A 20,140-nucleotide genomic window follows, 5' to 3' on the forward strand; every position below is an offset into this window, starting at 1 on the left:
TAGTCCCCTCTGAAAAGGCTGTCATTATTTTTAGCTTTACCTGCATGCTACAGGTCTCTAGATGTTTGTGCCTTTTTCTGTACATCACAGTTGTTCAGTTATTTTTAATTATTCACCTAATTTACTCTTCATTGGACAAGATAAGGAGTGTACAGTCATATACAGAGTCCTCTTTCTATAATTGGCACTACAGTTTGGATCTAAAAAGGTCAATTTTTAGTCAGATATTATGCATTGTGCTGTGTGTTTCTGCTTAGTAAAGTAAAATCACCCCGTAATTGAATACATGCACATATATCAGGCTTTATCAGTACTGTAACACAAAAGGCATACAGTACTTTTGAGATCCAAACACATGCATAATAGCAACAGTTTTGATGAGCAAATTATTATTTATGTGGTTGCACTACATAAAATTCCTTAAGAGAGAGTGTAGGAGCTGATGAGGGTTTAAGATGGATCTTTAGTCCGGCGGCGGAAGCAAAACAGTTTCCTTAGCATCCTCCTCAGGCGGCTCTTTTTCTTCTTAGGCTTATCCTCTGCAATAAAAATTCCACATCATTACACTGAGCCGATCTTATACGAAGTTGTGAATATAACAGCATTAATATTTGTGCTTAGAAAGTTGGGATTTGTCTTTTACCTTCCACCTCAACCACATTGTAATCTGAGGCTCTTTGCTCCGATCCTTCATCTTCAGCAGCGGAGACAGAAACAGAATCATCGCTTGCCGATCTCAGTTCATCCGCAGCAGGCTTCAAATTTAAAAGATAAAAATTCTTCATTTTAATGATACAGTGGAATAATAGCAATGTTTTGTTGGACATAATTAAAGGTGACCGTTAGTAATATGGACTCTTTGACATCTAGTGGCAACTCGTAGAACTACGACAAGATGAGGCGGCTTTACTTCCTCCTCCACTTCCAGTGCACTCTCACAACTGCAGTCCCATCACAGGAAAATTCAGAAACTTCCAACTGTTTTTACCCAGAAGACAGCACTGCTTCTTCCTTGCTGGGATTAAATGATGCTGAGATCACTGAGCTTTACCATTAAGAATGATCGCCTTGATGATATTAATAAACCAGCTGTTAGGTAGCAGTATACACAAGACAACAGTCAATCGCTGCTATAGAATCTGTAGAGGAAGAGCATCTGACCCAAATGGTGGCATGCAGGGAGGAATGGCAAATTTTGTCAGTGTGTACTCTAGTTTATTATTATTATTGTTATTATTATTATTATTATTGTTATTATTATTATTATTATTATTATTATTATTATTATTATCATTATTATTACATGTCTTCCACAAGTCTCAGCTTCACCTCCAGCTCTGTTCCAACCTGTCTCACCCTCCTGTGTTTCACAACAACATTTACAGGATTTGTGAACTGGTCCAGTGGAATTACTTTTGCTATTGCCAGTAACTTTAGCTACTTATAACAGGCTTGCACTGATTCAACTGAGCACCATTCCTAAGCCCTGAGGTTGTGGAGAACTTCTACCAAAGTTTTGCAGGTTTTGGTTTTGAAAGTTTGAATTCTCAGCAGCCACTGAGAGAACAGTGGTCACCACCTGACCAACTTGAACGACACCACTTGCAATCCCCCGCCGATGTATTACGGTCATTTTCGGGTTCTAGGATACATAAATATTACTGATTGTACCTTTAAGGCCATTGCAACTCATTTTCATTCAGTCTCCGTGGTTCTCACCTCATTGTCGATTGCAGATGTCTCATCTTGTTCTGTGGAAGCCTGGAAAATGAGAAGAAGCTCATCAGACACAACATCAGAGATGAGCCCAGGAGCCTCAGCACAGTTTGAGTTGAGCTCTGCCTGTGTGAACATCTCCCTCACCTCCTCCTCAGTGGGGGACCCGATGTTGATTCTGACTCTTGAGCCGCTGATAGCACCAGTCAGCCGATCAATGACCATCCTTAAGATCTCAGTGGTCTCTCCAGCAGCCATGTTACATGAGATGGCTGAATCAGTACAGAGGCTCTTATAAAAACACAGCAGCGGTCCGGGCCCCTCTTCCACTACCTCCTTAAGGGGGTAGGGCATGACACGTGTGCCAGGATCCCTGGTTGTAAGTCTGCTTATCATCCTTTCAGCCAGCTTCAAAACCTCAGAGGGGTGGTTCAGGTCTTTCCTGATGCTTAAATTAGAAAAAGTAGACACATTAGAATTAACCCAGTTTATGAAGGTGTTTTGCATAGTAAGCCTAATTAATTAACAACAAGGTACACGGTACAGTGTGACTTACCAATCAAAGAGGTCTGCGCTGTTAACCTTCAAACTGAGCATCAGAAGGGCCTCCTGCTGGATTTTCCTGATGCGTAGCTCCGTTACCAGCTCCCAGGTCTGGTAGACAAAGGACCTTTAGTTGACCAGGATGATGGCAGAGGATTTTGAAATGATCATTTTACTGATGTGCTTTTCTTACCTTATTGGCAGGATCATTGTGTCTCTGGATAACATCGATCAAGTCCCTTGAAAAAGAGCAGAAGAGCTTGATTTTCTTGGTGGTTATGCTCAATTTGGTCATTTATATATTGTTTAAACATGAGAAACAATCGACCTGAGCTGTGTGACTGTAATATGTACTCACTCTTCACTGTAGCTGCAATTAGACTCCAGTAAATTACTCAGGTTTCTCAAGTCTATGTGAGTACAAGTCCCATCCTCTCTCTGGCGCAGCAGGATGAGGACCATGACTTTGTTCTACACAGCAAAACAATGCAGGAAAGACAATGTAAGACTTAAACCAACACAAATCACCCTGAAATAATTAGAGGTGGATCCTACCATTTTGACGTAATGTTTGGGCCTCCTTTCAGTATCAAAGACTTCCAGGTACAGTGGACCATCACACACCTTTGAATCAGATTAACAAATTTAGGCAAAACCCACTTGAAATTAATATTATCAAATGTCTGTCGCCAGAAATAAAATATGCTAAAATTTATGAAAACCTTCAGGGGGCCAAAAATGATCCTGCCATCATCCTCCAACCAGTCCATGGTTGAAATAAGATAAAATGAGATGCAGCAGTGTTGCCGGTGAAGAGCTGTTTATGTAGCTGCTGCTCAGCTGAAGTGGAACAGGCAGTGTGGAACATCCAGGTACAAACTATGTAGTGATGATTCACAAAGAACATTTAGTACGCAGCTCTCTGTGATGCAATGTGAAGGAAACAGACCAACAGAATACTGTGACTACTGCTATTGCTACAGCTACTACTACTACTACTGCAAAAACACCAGTACAACACCAGTAATTATAATAAATATAGGATTCATACAAGGGCTGAAAATTGTTGAAAATGCTTGAATTTTAATGTGGCCTTTTTAGAGGTTTGAAAAATGCTTGGCTTTTGAAGAAACTGCTTGAAATTATAATTGCATTGCTTTCATAGTAAATGGCTGGGTTGGTGACACATACACAAACTTGAGGCTTTGTTGTGTTTAGCTTTTCATTTGCCTCCCTTGTGTAGAATGCTCTCACTAAATGTCCTTTTGGTTGTGTATAGTGATAACATCTCATTTAATGTGACAAAGAAGTGAAATGATCATTTTGAGTGGCCATAAACAGCCATGAGGTGCTGGAAAAGCTTGAAAATGCACCTTGAAAAATCTTTAAGAGTGCTTGAATTTGACATAAGAAAATGTGTAGGAACCCTATAAATGCAACTAATACTTTATAAAACTAGGCTTCTATAGAATCAGTTAAATGCAAATTAAACATGAAAAGTAAACTTTACGGCCTCTGTTCTTGAGCACTTCAATACAATAAATAAAGTGGGAACATAAAATGTAATAGCTAGTGTATATTTTAATAATTGTTTTTTTTTTTTTTTTTTTCGGGGAAGGGGTGTATGCTGCACTTATAAAGTAGCAGTCCAAGGACACACCGTGGATGCATCACGTGTTTAAGCAGTAGTTGTTTTTGTTTGGCATAGATATTCATTTGTGTACTGTATCGCATTGTTGCAGGCCTGAATTCATACACACCAAGTGGGATTCTCCAGCACCTCTTGTTGGAGTCAACTACCCTCTAAGCGACTCTTAACAGCTCAGCCTCTCTAACAGCCATTTAGCTCAATTACCACTGAGCAGCAATGGAGCTATCACTGCTGGTGTCTCCTAATGGGCCCTGACAACTGACCTCCAATCAGATAGCAGAGCACCCAGGAAGTGATGATAGTCTCACAGAGTGGCTGAAAGCCCGGTTGGCCTCTGTAGAATGAAGCAACAAAGGACTGCTGCTACAGCTCGCCTGCTGCTTATTCATAGGCGCTTGACACACACACACACACACACACACACTCATACACATTCAAATACACAAACGCAACAGACAACAGACCTCATATCCTAACTAAAAGCTGTGTTTGATGATGAAAGTTGGGTTTTGATGAAAGGGTGCGGGGTGTTAAGCGATTCTGTGTGAATGCAACAAAACAGTGGATCTCCCCTCCACTGTGAATCAGAGAGGGAAAGTGAAGGAGGAGCCCAACACCTGCGGCTCTTTGGTCCGATTGGATGATAAGCTCTTTCACTAACAGTAGTGGGGTTTCTATCCATCCATTTTAATGTGAATTTTGAATTTGCATCCGTAAGACAACCTGAATTGAATTGAAACACTGAAATTTTGCAAAAAACGTTTCTTAAAAAAGCTTTTTACATTTGGATGAGGTGAATTATTTGGTGTGTTGACTAAGAAAATGCAATGAAGGCAAATATAGTTTATTTGAAAGCTGATGACGTGGCGAGGACTTTTGGCACACGCTTCTGCCCCGCTTAATGTCAGTAAACACGCCATGAAGAAGTGAGAGCAAGGTCATCAAGCCTCTCCACCTTCAGGACTATTTGATTTTCCTTCTTTGATTATGTAACAGCCTACAGGTTGAATTCTTTTTCAAAATAATTCACATAATGTAGTTCAGATATGGGCCACATGCAGCCCATCTACTTCCATTTTGTTTCCCTGAGGTGAATTTTGAACTGATGTGATTGACTTTGACTCTCTTTTACTTTAAAATTCACTGCTTTAATTTTGGCCACTAGGCAGGAGCCATGTAGCATAATATGCATAAAATTTGGCAAAAAACATAGCTAGTGATGTTTGTAATTGTGGCCCTATCATGATATATTGTATATCTCAAATCATATTACACCATCTCTCGGTCTCAAAAAGGACCAAGAGAAATATTTCCATAATCCACAGCACATCTCATCATCAGAAATCACCATATCCCATAATCCAGTGGGCTCATTCGGAGATTGCTGATGTCGCTGTCTGTACCATTTCAAACTAATGAGCACATTCGTATTGTGTGTGTGTGTGTGTGTGTGTGTGTGTGTGTGTGTGTTTGTGTATGTATCTGTTTCTGCAAGTGCAGGTTCATGTTTGCATGTGTGCACGTGGCGTGTTTGATATCCTGATGCCTTTTGATGTTTAATTCACTCACTAGAAAGGCGTACAATCAGAGGAGGCAGAAAACAAATGACAGCTATACAAGACATGCATTTACTGCCAAGAGAAAAGGCAGATTACGGGCAGAACATGACTCACACGGCGCCACTTCAGGTAACATCTATAAGCTAAAAAAACAGCGTCAGCATATACACCGGCGCACTTGCCTCAAAGTATACAGTCAAAGCACTCTGAACCCATTTTGGGGCTGCTTGATTGTTACATAGAAAGCACAACACACACACAAACACATACAGCCTCCTTGCTTTAATTTCAGTGTTCAAAGTTCCCGGTGTATCAGCTGCTAGTTTTACAGGCTATAAATCTGTCTTGTACGTAATGAGGCTACAGTGGGATCTTCTGAAGGCTACGGCCCATTAAACACTGACAGGCTGCTGCAGGTGGAAAAAGAGAAAGAGACACAGAGAGAGAGAGATGTCATCCCACTAATTAAATCAGTGATGGATAGTCAATACCGGTGCCGCTCCGTATTGGTTTCTCCCTTTACAGCTACGGTTGCCTGCGTGAAGACACAGATGAACCCACAGGTAGTGCCAGACACACACAAATACGCACACACACACACATACAGTACATACACCACCAGGGTACCATGGTTGCCTGTCGATGTATGCATCCTCTGGTGTGTGAAATGAGGCTGTTAGGTTGGAGATAATAGAGGAGAAGGCATGGTAATGAGCAGGTCATTGCCTGTGATGTGTTTGAATCAGTGCCAGATGTTTATAGCATACCCCTGGTTATAGTTAGTTTGTAAGAGTCTCATCGCAGAGGCCAATCACCAGCTTCCTGGGAGTTTGGACAAGCTTTTTCGGGCTTGTTCTCTGTTTTATTTATCTGTTAATTTATTTTGTCTATTTGCCTTATTCTTCATAGTATCCTGCTCTTCATTGTATTTGCCACTGATATCAGATTATGTCGTTTCTTCCACTTTCTCTCCTCTGTTTTGTCTTGTACAGCTTCATTAGTGAGTTTATCAGGCAGATTAGTCCCCACAGTGACACTACTGATGCCTTTCTCTGCACTAGAACCATAGTCTGTGTGTGTGTGTGTGTGTGTGTGTGTGTGTGTGTGTGTGTGTGTGTGTGTGTGTTAGTGAGGGGGTTTGAGATATTGAGTCAAATGTGTGCCATTCCAGGTAAGTCATGGCAGAAATTTGACTGTTATGACAAAAAAATCTCAGTAAAAACAGATATGAGCATGTTGGCTCCATTTACTCATTGTCGGCACAATAAAAAGTTTCTATGCATCTTACGTACTTTTATGTCATCCTGTTAGTTGTATAATACGTTAATTAGTAAAACAATTACTATAATTTATACAGATATGTAGATAGTCCTACTATAGACAAGCCACACCAAATGAACAATGTAAGTAGCAGCTATTTGACTGATTCGAACCAAAGCAAACAAACTGTAGACATGATTTTTTTTGTTGTTGTTTTGTTTTGTTTTTTCTATCATCAGGGGTTAGTGAGACAACACTGATGCCATAAACAGCTACAGTGATACAACAGCTTCAGCGCTGTTGAGCCATCAGTCCTCATGGGAGTTTGAGGCCACATTCAGCCGCTCTAATGGCTGGTCGAGCTTTTCTCTGCATTGTGGACAGGATCCTGTTTGGAAGACACACTGTGACTAGCTGGCTGGCTGTGCAAAGTGTCAGTTCCTGGCCTGGAGATTTGTTGTTACTTTGATGCCACCTCTGCCCACACACAGACACACGCGCGCACACACACACACACACACACACACACACACACACACACACACACACACACACACACACACACAATCCATGAGCCTCTCTTTGTCTCCAGATATGCTGTTTTTTGTCCTTTTTTCATTTTGACTGCTATTGCCACAGTGTGCCTCCTTTTCTTTTTTACTGCCTTTCCCTTCTTTCACGCCGTCATTTTTGTCCCCTTCTGTGTCTCCCTCAGCATGCATGTTCTCACTTGTGCATGCACCTCTCTCACTGTTGCTCTATTAGTCACTAACAGACACACACACACACGCGTAAACACACACACTCTTTCAAGAAAGGTCAGTGAGTGCATTATGCAGTGCATATCCTTCACCACTGTGGGTCAGAGCAGTGCTTGGTAAATTAAGGTTCTGTGCGATGTGTGTTTGGACGATCCTGACAACACTAGTTGTTTTGGTGTCCTGCTATCAGCAGAGAACTATTGAGAAATCTGGCGACCTTCGGCTGAAATATCCCTGGCCTCTGCCTCGACTCTGGAAGCTGCTCTCTTCTTTTAGCTGAGCTGCTGAGCTCCAGCCTCGAGGCAAACACCAAAACATGTCATCACAATATCCGTCTGGCTTTGGGATTAATGCCGTTTTCTCTGCAAGATGTAGCGGCGATTTTTCCTCCATTGGTTTTCTTTTATCTGTGCTCATTTCTAGCTTCCACTTCCATTTTGTGTCTGTAGTTACAGAATGTGCGCACATTTAATTTCATTAGGCAACAGAATAAACTGCTCTCCTCCCTGATCACTCCTTCTCTTTCCCTCTACTGCTTGCCCTCTTTCTCTCCTGACTTGATCTATAACAGAATACTCTCCAACCCATTATTACCATGGCAACGATACAGTTGTTAAAGATAAATTTCCTGCTGGAATAGCCTGCATGCAAATATGCAAAGAAATTGGTTCAGTATATCTGGAGAAAATCAATATTAACTGGCCACAGGGGTCCTTCCTGAAAATGCTACAACACCCAGAAGCCGTTGCACACCTCCTCCAATGACGCACTGACAGAGGTCTGCAACACGACCCAAGCCCGTTTTTTTTGCCTGTGTTGTTGGGTTTATTTGGGCATGGGCCTTATTTTTAATTTCATTGCTAGAGCACCCAGTATTTCTTTCCTTTTGTCTCTGTGAATTCCCACACTTAACTCCTGGCTGTAATTGAAATTAATGATCAGTGATCACTTACAGCAATAAAGTCACTGACTGTGTGAGTGTACGGTCACCTGGGGAGTCTTCACCGCCCAACAAGGCTTGTTTCCACTGCTCATAACTAGAGCTAAAACATTTATTAAAAAATTAACTAAAAAATGTTGATGATAATTAGTCAGTCAATCTAAAAAATAATTCATAGATTAATCATCAGTGAAAATAATTGTGTGTAAACCCCTCTCTGGATTTGGGAATGGTTCTTCCCACAGTATTGTGGTTTTGCGAGATTGCTTCTTCTGCTCAGTGATGCGATTTTGTGTGATCAGGTGGCAGAAGTAACCCGCTGCTGCTGGGGCGAGCTTCTGAGGCACAGAGAGTATTTGTAAGATCTTTGTGTGTTTTCCTCCTTTACTCACACAGTAGCATGATGGAGTTTGATTGAAAATCTGCAAAATGTTCCTTTCGGCCCCCCCACCTCCCACCCATCAAACCTCACACAAGTGTTTCAAGTGCTTTCATTAATGAATTGATTTATTCAGCAGTGTTTCTCTTTATTTGGTGTTTTGGAAAGATTTTATTCATCCCAGTCATGCTTGGGCACCGTTTTCCTATGACCTTCTGTGTGTTTATGCAGCACATAAATAATTCCACTGACTATCAGTTTTCCAGCCTGTTAGTGGTTTCAAGTCTAATTTGTAAGCTGAGGGATGAAGAGTTCCAACATCAGAAGTCATAACAAGTTTGGTTCACCTTTTCCACTAGAAGATTAATATGATCTTGTGTTAAAATTAGCAGCAACAGGCTAAGATAATAGACATGTGCCAGGCTTAGACCAGCTTGTTTTCCTCTGAACTCCCTCGCTTCGACCTGCTTAGATGCCCGAGTGTCTGTGTAACCCAGCATATTGTATAGAAACAAAACCTGGGTCACTCAAGTAAATCAATTAAATAAAGTGAAAACATCTAAAAGGGAGTCGTGTTCTGTGTCCGTGGATTAGGTCAGAGTGACTGTGTGCCATTCAGTGATGATAATAATGATAATAATGTGATCATTTTTCGTTTTCTGGCAGATTAGAAGTCAAGGTCAGCTACAGAACAGCACCCTGTTCCCAGCTTCTCCTTAGCATTAGCCAGTTAACCCCCGGGCATGAATCACATCAGCCGCCGTTCCCTCCGCTCTCATTTTCACATCGTATTCGAGGATCATTAAAGTCAGAATATGTCAGATGGCAATAATCTTTGATTAGAAGTCAGCTATTATTGCCCTCGGTGATGACGTGGTTGTCAATGCCTGACTATAATTAAAGACCCATGTTTGACTCATTGTCACTCTGTTTTCACTGTCATCTTCTTCATCTTCTGCTTGATTGGTGCCTCATCGCATGCCGAGGCGTCCAGCGGTATCATCTCGCCTCAGTGGAACTGACTTCCCTCCTGGCATCTTCTGAGTCGCTCTGTCTGTCTGTGTGCAGCGTTTGTCCACTTGTATCTTTGACCAGCACTGACAGCAAATGGCATCATCAGAACAGCTCAGATCATGTTTGATGGGTTGTGTGGGTCATTATTTCACTTTTTCTCCCACACAACCCATCAAACCTCATGGAATAGTCAAGCTGGTGGGGTATTGCTCAGATTTTTTTCGTTTCTTATAGTATTAGTTTCACATGTATTTGCCAATTCCCCAGTTCCAGGCTCTGTTTGACCTCACATATTTGAGTGTCTATTGATGCTTTGTGAGTCATGGATTCAAACTAGTCATAAGGCTTGTAGCCTGAGTAAACTGATCACCTCAAATCTCTCTTTGCACAGTCTCCCCACAGCTTATGCCTTGTAATTTGTGTGTGTGTGTGCGTGTGTGTGCATGTATAGCAACTGCCATCTCCTTGAACCCTTCAGTGCTTATTCCTTGTTCAATTCTCAGTCGGACCTCGGAGGCACGAATGAACTTCATTCATTCTTCAGGCATGACTCAGGCGGCTGAGGAGCGTACAGCAGGGGAGAGACGGATCAGTGGGAGAGAGACTGGAAGAGAGGGAGACATAATAGTAATTTCTTGGGTCTGAGCAATTGTTCGGCTTCGGTTGTTGTGCATCTGTGCTTTTATGATCTGCCTCAACACAAGGCACTAAGATGGCCTTAGGCGTGAAATAAACCCATGCATGCATTCAGGTATACCCACACACGCAAACATACAAACCCACACAAGCTCAGGACACTGATAGTCAAGACACTTAATCCTTGAGTGTCTCTCTGGAAAGGGTCACACTGAGTTGAAGGATCAGTGTTTCACCCAGTGCTCAAAAGAGACGAGAGGGAGACACAGAGGTCTCTTTATTGGTAAATCACTGACAAAATGCAGTCAATAGCACATGGTGTGAGCAACGATACGGCTGGTGATTTGGGGTAATTTTGTGGTTAGAGGCTTGCAGTGCTCTTGTTGCACAGTTGTAGATTGAATGGGGTTGGATCAAGGGCCAGTCATATCTGATTTTTGCCAAGCAATTTATCATCTACAATTTTTGTGATGAAAATAGGATGTCGGGTGTGATATTGTGAGCAGGGCTTTACTTTTATGTACTGAAAAGCAGAAAACAACTGAGAGGCTGGTCACTGTACTTTTCCAGCCCAACAGCACTGGCTAGCCAGGATTATCATGGCTTGTACAAGTGCCTCACACAATCTGCCTGTTTCACATCTCTAATTCTGCACAATAGGCCACATTCCAGGCAGTAGATAGCTCTTCTCTAATGTACGTGAATGGTCCTTTAAGTGTTTTTCAATTCGGGCAGTTACTGTCCACCTTGCTGGCATGCTGTACTTTGGTTTGAGGTTGTTGATAAGTTTACAGAAGCCCTCAGCTTCATCAACACATCTGGGCAACATGTTTAGCTCAGTCATTTTACTAATCCCCTGAGTGACTTCCTCAGAATGGTGCAAGTCACTTCTGCTCTCAGCAAAAATGAGGCAAGGATCGTTTGTTGTGTGTCCTTTGCCTTGACGTGATGAACTTGTTGTTTACACTTTTTTATGTGTTGCAACATGTTGTATTTAACAAGCATCATTGTTATAATTTTCTCGTAAAATGGCTCTACATAGTAGCATAGCCAGCGTAATGTCATTAGACCCCACACATTAATGCTATAAAATGAATACAAAATATTATTTTTAAAAAAATTGAATCTGCACACATCCCTATCTACAAGCGTGCCGCTTAGCTTGTAAAGGGTAAGCTAAAGCAACTACCATATCAAATCATAAATCATCTGCTTCACGACTGACTGCAAGCGAAGCTGCGTTTCATTTTTGCTTATTTGTGTTCTGCTAGAGCTGTTTTGTCTAACACTGGATGATGTGACACCACCACAATCAGAGACTCCACCAAGTTGTTTTTTCTATCCGAGGCCATCATACTCATATCATTTCTACTGGCTGGCTTTCCACCTTCAGGTCAAAGTACACTACACCGAAATTATGCAATAACAAGAAGGCGGCAAACTGCTTTGCAGCCAAAAGCTGTTACTGTTGTTTTCCAGGGAGGTGAAGGTGTGGTAGCGGCTGGCATCAAACATGACCAACCAAATCACCACAAAGAAGATCGATGATGCGAGACACATATTGGCTGTTCTGTGTCTGATGCCAGTCATTCACTCCACACTCCACTCCATGTGTATACTGTAAACTACTGGCAAAAGCAAAAATAGATTCTGTTTTGCACTGTGCACTTTTGACATGGTTTAGGCAAACAGGCAATGCAAGTGCAAATCCCTATAATCCTTGGTACTAAAACTGCACTTGCACTGCTTGATTGTTACTGACACGCCCCTCTCTGTGCCTCTCCTACCACTTACGCTCAGTTTAGTTTGCAGGGAGTCATTCCAAATGGGCGCAGGTGAGAAAAAAAAAAATCGTGGCTGTCGAGAAACACCATTCACTGTCGCAACACCCCACCATCTGCATTGCACCGGCACAAAAATAAGAGTAAAAAGACAAGACACAGTAAAAACAGAGGAATACAGAGTTGAGATGGAGAAGAAAAGAGAAAGCTTTCTATTAAAGTGAGAGGCCGCTGTCCAGGGACTAGGAGATGAAGGCAGTGAAGAAGGGAGGGGCAAGAAAGTCAAAGAAAGATAAAGAAATGGAGAGTGGGGGGAGAACGGAGCGAGATACATGTTCGGTTGCTTCCCCAGTCCCTGGTGACTGTGGTTCAGGCAGTCATTCTCTTTTGATCCAACCACAGACTGATGTAGCTACATCCACAAGGAGCAACTGGCCAAAGACAGATCTCAAACTCATGATAAATTGAATATTCCCATGATTAAAAAAAAAAGTGGAAAACAGAAAAAGAATGACTGTTCCTGTAGTCGAGCAGCTAAAAGGGGGTCACAAAATCTGGGAAACACAGAAGAGAAGATTCAGACCACAGAGGACATGGCCAATACACTATGTCTTGTTTTTTTTAATTAATTTATTATATTTAACTTTTTTTAGATTTATTTTTTTCTCAAGAAATACCTCTTAGAAAGGCCGGAGGAAAGGAGCAAAAATAAGCTACTAAAACGAGAGCATTCTAATTAGACAACCGGGATCCTCACGCCAGTGACTCATTACCCTGCCAATCACACACCAGCAACTCTCTCTCTCTCTCTCTCTCTCTCTCTCTCTCTCTCTCTCTCTCTCTCTCAAACACACAGTTTACCCTTATGTCTCTCTCTCTCTCTGCTCCTCTGTCCCTCTCGCTCTCTCACTCTCTCTTTCCCCCTCCGTTGTTATCTTGTGTGCTTGATTTAGCTTGTTTATGTTTATGGAAAAATGGCACATTTCTGAGATGTGGGCCCACTTACTCAGTCAGTGGCCTGTATAATTACAGATACAGCCATTATGACACATTTCAGTGTAGTGGAGGCAACGCTACTAGGGGTTCACCCACCCTCATTTGCAGGGCTCTAATTACAGCTACGTTTGTTTTGTGGTGATTGTAGAAATTAGGCAGCCACGGCTATCGCATTGTTGTCTCAGGGATATATGACTGGATTACCTAGAAGTATAATCTTAGTGCGCTGATTATTAGATCATATTGCAAATGCGGTAAACCGTAGCAGAGAGTAATGGTGTGATAAACTCTCATAGCTTCATCCATTTCCTTTAGTCCTGCATTTTCACTTTTATTCAGTTAGATTGCTTGGAATCCTATCAGCATAGTTCATTAGCTCAGTTTTTGTGCAGCTTTAGTGCCACATGTTATGGCCAAGATAAACAGTTGCCTGATTAGACTGCTCCTGGCATTTCATGATCATTGCACAGTGCGTATTGGTGCCTCAGATTGAAACCTGACACATAGAGGAAGTTGTGAGAGATTGCATGGTGGCAAGTTTGGGAAAGCTGACATCAAACAAGAGGACAATTTAGTAGTACTTGTTCTTTTGAACAGATACAGAGCGGCAGAGACTTCACTGTCTCCCTCCTGGCAGATGAGAAGTCATGGTCAGCTCCAGAGCAGCAGCCCTGGTCCCAACATGCACACAACAAGTGGAAATGTAACTCCAGGGAACTATTCATGAGAGCAGTGCGCTTCAAATAATCCTTGTGATACCGCCTTTTTCTTGCTCTCTTTCATTCTTTCTTTCATTCTTTGCAATTAAAAACATGACAAGAAATACCCAACTGTGCTGCCCTCTTCGCTCTCCTCCACAAACATCAAAGTGTTGCTCAGATGTAGAACCGTTACGGTGAATCTTTACTCCGATGATTCTGTTATCCCAGCAGCCCTTCCATATCTTACATTTATCCCCATTAGCGTCATCCCTCTTGGCAGATGACACCATTATGTGCGCTTGTTTCCAGTGAGAGGTTCAGTCTCCCTGGAAACCAGTGAGATTGTACTACTGAAGATGGAAGCTGATTTATCGTTTTATGGGCTGATATTTGCTTAAAATTTTGAAGTCAGCGTTTGCCAGGTCCAATACAATGTATAACTGAGAAATACTACCCCCCTCTACTGTGGGGTACTGCGAACCTGAACTGATTGCAATGCCATTTTTTGATTTTATTCCACACTATTATGCATTATATTACTATTAATATCAGTGTTCATGTTTGTATTTGTATTATCCTGTTTTTCATCAGTGAGTTTTAGTGTCCTGTGGTCTACACGGTGACAGAGGCTTTTAAATCCTGCCCAGCATACAATTCTAGGGGAAAGACATTGAATAGTTGGGATTGTTTAAAAATTTTAGCGTGGATGATGAATGTTGACACAGCTACTGTCTATCAGCAACTTCAATACAACACCGTCTGAGTCAATATTTGCGCCCATATTGGTCAAATACCAATGTGTTGTACATGTAAAACAGCCAACCACAACACTAACTGAGAGTTAGGACTGCATGATGAAAAATTAATACGGTGATATGAGACTAGATATTGTCTGGGACTTTGGATGTATGAATATTGTGATATGGCCTAAATGTTGCCTTTTCCTGGCTTTAAATGCTGCATTATAGCAAAATGATGCAATTTTGTGAATTTGTTAGAGTGATGTGGCTGTTCTGTTATTTGCCTCTACTTGCTTGGTCACCATATCGATATTACTAATGACTGTTTAAACAAAAATCTCTTGAGTGTAACTCTTTTGAAAGCGGTCATCCCCAGAGTATTGTCACAATACTGATGTCAAGTTACTCAGTCGAAGTTATTGAAATATTTATTGATGGAATACATTTGTCCATACTGTGTCCCATTAGGCATAAGTATGGAAAATGGATGGATGCATGTTTGGTTGTTTTGGTTGTCTTTGCCGTAATTTCTTCTCCAAGGAAAACATTAAAACAGCAGAGTGCAGGCTGCACACACCTGCAAGTGACAAATAAACAAAGCATCTTGTAAATGCATGTTCTCTTTTTGGAAATGTTCCTCGATCGTGAGCAAAGACAATATGTTTTATTTTTTTTTTTTTTCCAAACAATGTTGAATGAATGATTCTTCCGTTCCCCTCTAGCGTACATGTAATGACTCTTCCCACCTCCTATCTTTGTTCACCAGGATCCCAGAAGCAAGCACAAGTTCAAGATTCACTCCTACGGCAGTCCCACCTTCTGTGACCACTGTGGTTCACTGCTCTACGGGCTCATCCACCAAGGGATGAAATGTGACAGTGAGTATGCACTCTGTGTGTGTGTGTGTGTGACTTAGTCTGTGTGTGTGTGTGTGTGTGAGAGTCTGTGTGTGTTCATGCACCTGTGTCTGCGTGCCAGGCGAATATGCTGTGCTGGTTCCTATCCTGGAGCTGGCCCATAATGAGAACAGATGGGAATAGACTGGTACTGTACTACACACAGCGCACATCTGCAGCTGAGGCAGAATTCACCATTCTCCACACTGTCCCACCCCCGCTGCGTCCTGCCTGTGCTCTCATTCTTTCCACCTACACTTCTCTATCACCTCTTATTCAAATCCCTCTTCCCTTCTTCCTCGGCGTGTGCAACCCCGTCTTCTGTTCCCTTCCAGGCTATTTTTCCTCATTTGAATAACGGCGTTTCACTTTTTCTGACCTCTCTCGGTCTATCTCTGTTTCATGCTCATGTTTTCTCTTGCGCTCCCGCTTTTCTCCTTTCCACGTTCACGTTCTCTCTTTCCCTATCGTCTCTCCGCCCTCTCCTTATTGCTTCGCTCCCTGCCTTTCTCCCACGCCTTCCTCCCCAGTTTTATCCCTCATCCTGCCTCCCATGTGCCCACCCTCCCCACCCCCCACCTGCTGTCTTCGCGTCATCTCCATTTATCACCTTCCCTACTTTTCTCCTCCTCTTACTCTGTCCATCCATCTGCAGGGGTCTCTGGTGACGGCCTCATCACAGATGGTAATGGGAGCACGCCATAACAAATTGATGCAGGGATGCCATCGCTATTACGAGCCGCTTCCCCATCTCTCGTCTCTCCTTGTCTCCTCCCAGCACGTCAGCCTGACAGGCCTGCCAGGTGGAGGAGGGAAGGGGAGAGAGAGATGGATGGCTGGATTGAGAACAGGACGGGGAAGGTAGAGGGCAGGAAGTACAGAGGAGAGGGACAAGGGAGGTGAAGGGGAGGTTAGAGAGAAAGTTGTAGGGTGGACGGGGACAGAGGAGGGAAATGAGGAAGGAGAAGGGGGAGGGAGAGGGTGAATGCGCTCTCTCCCTTCTGGTTCCTCATCTGTTAGGTTTTATGTGAGTGTTTTTGAGCATATATCAATATCTCATTGTCAGATTAATTGTGCCGCTTTGGGTTAATTTGCCATAAACAAATGCTATTGTGGTGGAGACGATTAGTGGCATCTATCTCTCAGCAGCCTTGTGCATTGTTAGTTGAAGTGTTTTCATAATTTAAGGCTGCATATCCGATAAACTCTGTTGCCTCCAGTCACAATGCGCTGTACTGAGGAAAAATAAACATTTTAGAAGTGATTTTCTCATCTTCTTTTGCTCATTACAAAAAAAAAAAACTCAAATCTACCATCACAAGAAACTCCCTCCTAATGTTTTGTGTCATAAAGCGATGTCCTTTTGTGGCACAGCGGAGTCCAGTGACTTGCGATACGTAAGATAAAATGACACTGGAGGAGGCTGCCAGCATTATTTGTGATGGTTTCATCTGTTTATGGTAATCATACTAATGTGGCCTTCTCTTCTGACTTGGTGAAACCTTTTGTTCGTGCCCTCTCAAAAAAAAAAAAAAAAAAAAAAAAAAAAAGTGATGGATGACGCCCCTGCTCAATGCCATGGATGGAAAAAGGTGGTGCCACTGGCATGTATAGGAACAGTTCAAATTTCAGTTTGTGAATAAAACATGTTGATATGGCTCTGAACAATGTCTTACAATACGCACAGCTGGTTAGATCATGACTTTTCCCTTCCTACAGTATCTGCCTACTTTCATTAAACACAGTTTGTATCCATTTCTGCTCTGGATCATGTCCTCAACCTGATGTGTATCTACTTGTGAAACATTTTTGATCCCCGCTATTGTAAAAAAAAAATAATTGCAGCCCTCAGAACAGCTCCCCTCTGGCTCCCACAGACAAGTGGAGGGCCTTTGTGATTCACCGCGTTGATGTGAGGGTAGCTCTTCCTTCAACATCTGACATGGAAAATACACCAAAATATCCTGCACTAGAGGAAGTGTTGTTTGATGTTGATTTAATTTAAAACATTAAAATGGATGGAGCGTCTACTTGAGTAAAAGTAAAAAAAAGAAGCTAATTTAAAATGTAATAACATTAACTTTATTTTGGCTTTCTGTTGTTAATATTTTAGTATCAGCTTTGCATCAGCTGAGTTTCACAGCTGAGTCTTTGTAGATGTTTCACTTCATATCCACTTGTCCAGTGGAAATACTCAACTTATTATCAATAGAATATCAGTCGACTTTAAGTTGAATATTAACATTGGACAGTTCAAATGGAGTGTTACAAAATCAAAGTTACCAACAGTGTTACAGTAATTGTAATTTTTCCATGTAATTCTTAAGGCAACAAGGACAGAATTTATTTTAGTTATTTAGTTTGTTATTTTAATTGGAACTATCTAAACTTTACACACACGGAAAAGTTAAGCCTCCTTTACTCTTCTCCTCTTGCCTCTTGACCAGACAGTTTCTGCTGTGATGTCTCAGGCTGAGCAATATATTGATTTCATATCAAATTCATGATATAAGACTGTATATTGCCTTGGATTTTGGATGTAGTAAGATTGTGATGTGGCATCTTTTGCTGGTTTTTAAGACTGCATTACAGTGAAGAAAGCCAATTTTCTGAACTTATTAGACTGTTTTATCTGTTCATATCACCTAGCCCTACTTATGGAGAGCTGACAAAATGTGTAATGAATATGATTTTAAGTATCGCAAAGTATTGTACCCTCTCTCCTAAAAATTACATTCTCATACAACTAAACTGCGTTCTCAATTACGTTTAGAGAGGAACGTATTTTGTCGTGATTTGTTTGTATCACAGGAACGTTTGTGTGAAGTCCACACCACCAAGCGGGGTAGCAGATGAGTCACGGAAAAGACTTTGACCCAGGCGACCTGAGTTTGAGCCCAGCACACAGCGACAGAGTTGTGTTTTTTTTTTTTTTTTTTTAATGCCTAAGCCTAACCACGTGACACTGAAACGCTATAAAAGCCAGTGAGAAAGATTCGCCAGAAACAAACGTAATCCGCAACAAAATACTTTCCCCCCTAAATGTAATTACGTAGTTTATTTGCATGGGGACGCCCCTTTTAGGAGACCATGTTGCAAAATACAATACTTCAGTCAAACAAATGTAGGATTTGTTTAAGTGGTGAAAAAGTACTCCAGACCAATTACATGCAAAAGCTGATCAACTACAGTAACACAAGCAGTTGTAATTAGGTACTTTAATGGACATTTTTCTTGTTTTTCACAAACTACGACAACAGGGGAATGATCATGTGACTGGTGGTTTGCACATGCATGTACGTTCTGTGTAGATGTAGTGAGTTGTTTGCTTTTTGTTGGACCGAATGCTAAGCTGCTTTCATAACATCATAACATACGTAGTCAAAATCTCAATTTTACGATTTAGCTGTTTTTTTGTGTTGATTTAAAACATAAATCTGACTTGAAATTAATCAATTCATTGCCCAGCCCTATGTCAAATAAACAACAGGCAAGATCTCTCAACTGTCTGTCTCTTTTTGTGTGTTGTTATGTTATTGAATATATATTTTTACTGTATTTAACTGAATGTGACAATTCACACTCCACAGGTGTGTTAGTGTGTCTGCCGTTGTGTCCCATCTTTACGGTGCACAATAAAATGTGATGATTTTCTCTGCAGCGAAACCCAACATATGTCGTGTGTCCTGTCTTTTCCAGCCTGCGAAATGAACGTGCACAAGCAGTGTGTGGTCAACGTCCCGAGCCTGTGTGGGACAGACCACACAGAGCGCCGGGGTCGCCTCTTCCTCAAGATCGAGGTCAACGGGGACAGACTACACGTCACAGGTCGGTCCCACCTCTCACCTTGTGGCGGTGTGTATTTTGTTTGGCACTTCTGGCTTCTCATTCTTAACTGGGAGAGCCATGTCAGGTGGCCGTCTGATGTCCTTGTGATGGATACATTTTTTTTTAGAATATTAAAAATTAAAATAAAAAATTAAAATCCAAATCAATTTTTTACTCCACATGGAGCTGAAAACCTGAAACTATAAAAACCATGTAGCGTGCATCTGTGTCAGCATAAAATTTAGTCACGACGGCTTTCATAACCTGTCAGTTTGAATTTGTGTGTGTGTGTATTGTGTGTGTGTGCGCGCGCGCGTGTGTGTGTGTATGTGTGTGTGCGTGTGTGTGTATTTTCAATACCTCCAAATTATCCTGTCAGTCACGAGCAGCAGCTGGAGTGAAGAACTCTACAGTGTAAATGCCCTTTGGCAGGGAGAGAAAATGACTGCTGGGTCACCTCCACAACCCCTCACTTTCACACACACACACACACACACACACACACACACACACACACACACATACACACACACACATGCACACAGGGACACCGATGAAACAGGTGTGGAGTGGCTTCCATTGCTGAGGCCAATAAAGTGCTTTCAACCCAGTGGGGATCGAACAGGAATAACTTCCTGCTAGAAATAGGCTGGTAGATGTGAAATATATTGCTTTCATAAGAATGTGTGTCTGAGTTTGTTTGTAGTCTGGACTCCACTTGGAGAGAGAGGTGGATATC

General features: G+C 41.9%; 1 protein-coding gene across 2 annotated transcripts in view; it reads left to right on the plus strand.

Moving 5' to 3' along the window:
• prkcab (protein kinase C, alpha, b) overlaps positions 1-20,140 on the plus strand; it is a 114,833-nt gene that overhangs the window by 60,686 nt on the left and 34,007 nt on the right. For both annotated transcript variants that reach the window (XM_030057930.1, XM_030057931.1), the window contains exons 4-5: positions 15,444-15,555; positions 19,273-19,401. In XM_030057930.1, the coding sequence (XP_029913790.1) occupies positions 15,444-15,555; positions 19,273-19,401 (241 nt within the window). The remainder of the gene's footprint in view (positions 1-15,443; positions 15,556-19,272; positions 19,402-20,140) is intronic.

This window comes from Myripristis murdjan, chromosome 8, assembly GCF_902150065.1.
Source record: "Myripristis murdjan chromosome 8, fMyrMur1.1, whole genome shotgun sequence".
NCBI lineage: Eukaryota > Metazoa > Chordata > Actinopteri > Holocentriformes > Holocentridae > Myripristis > Myripristis murdjan.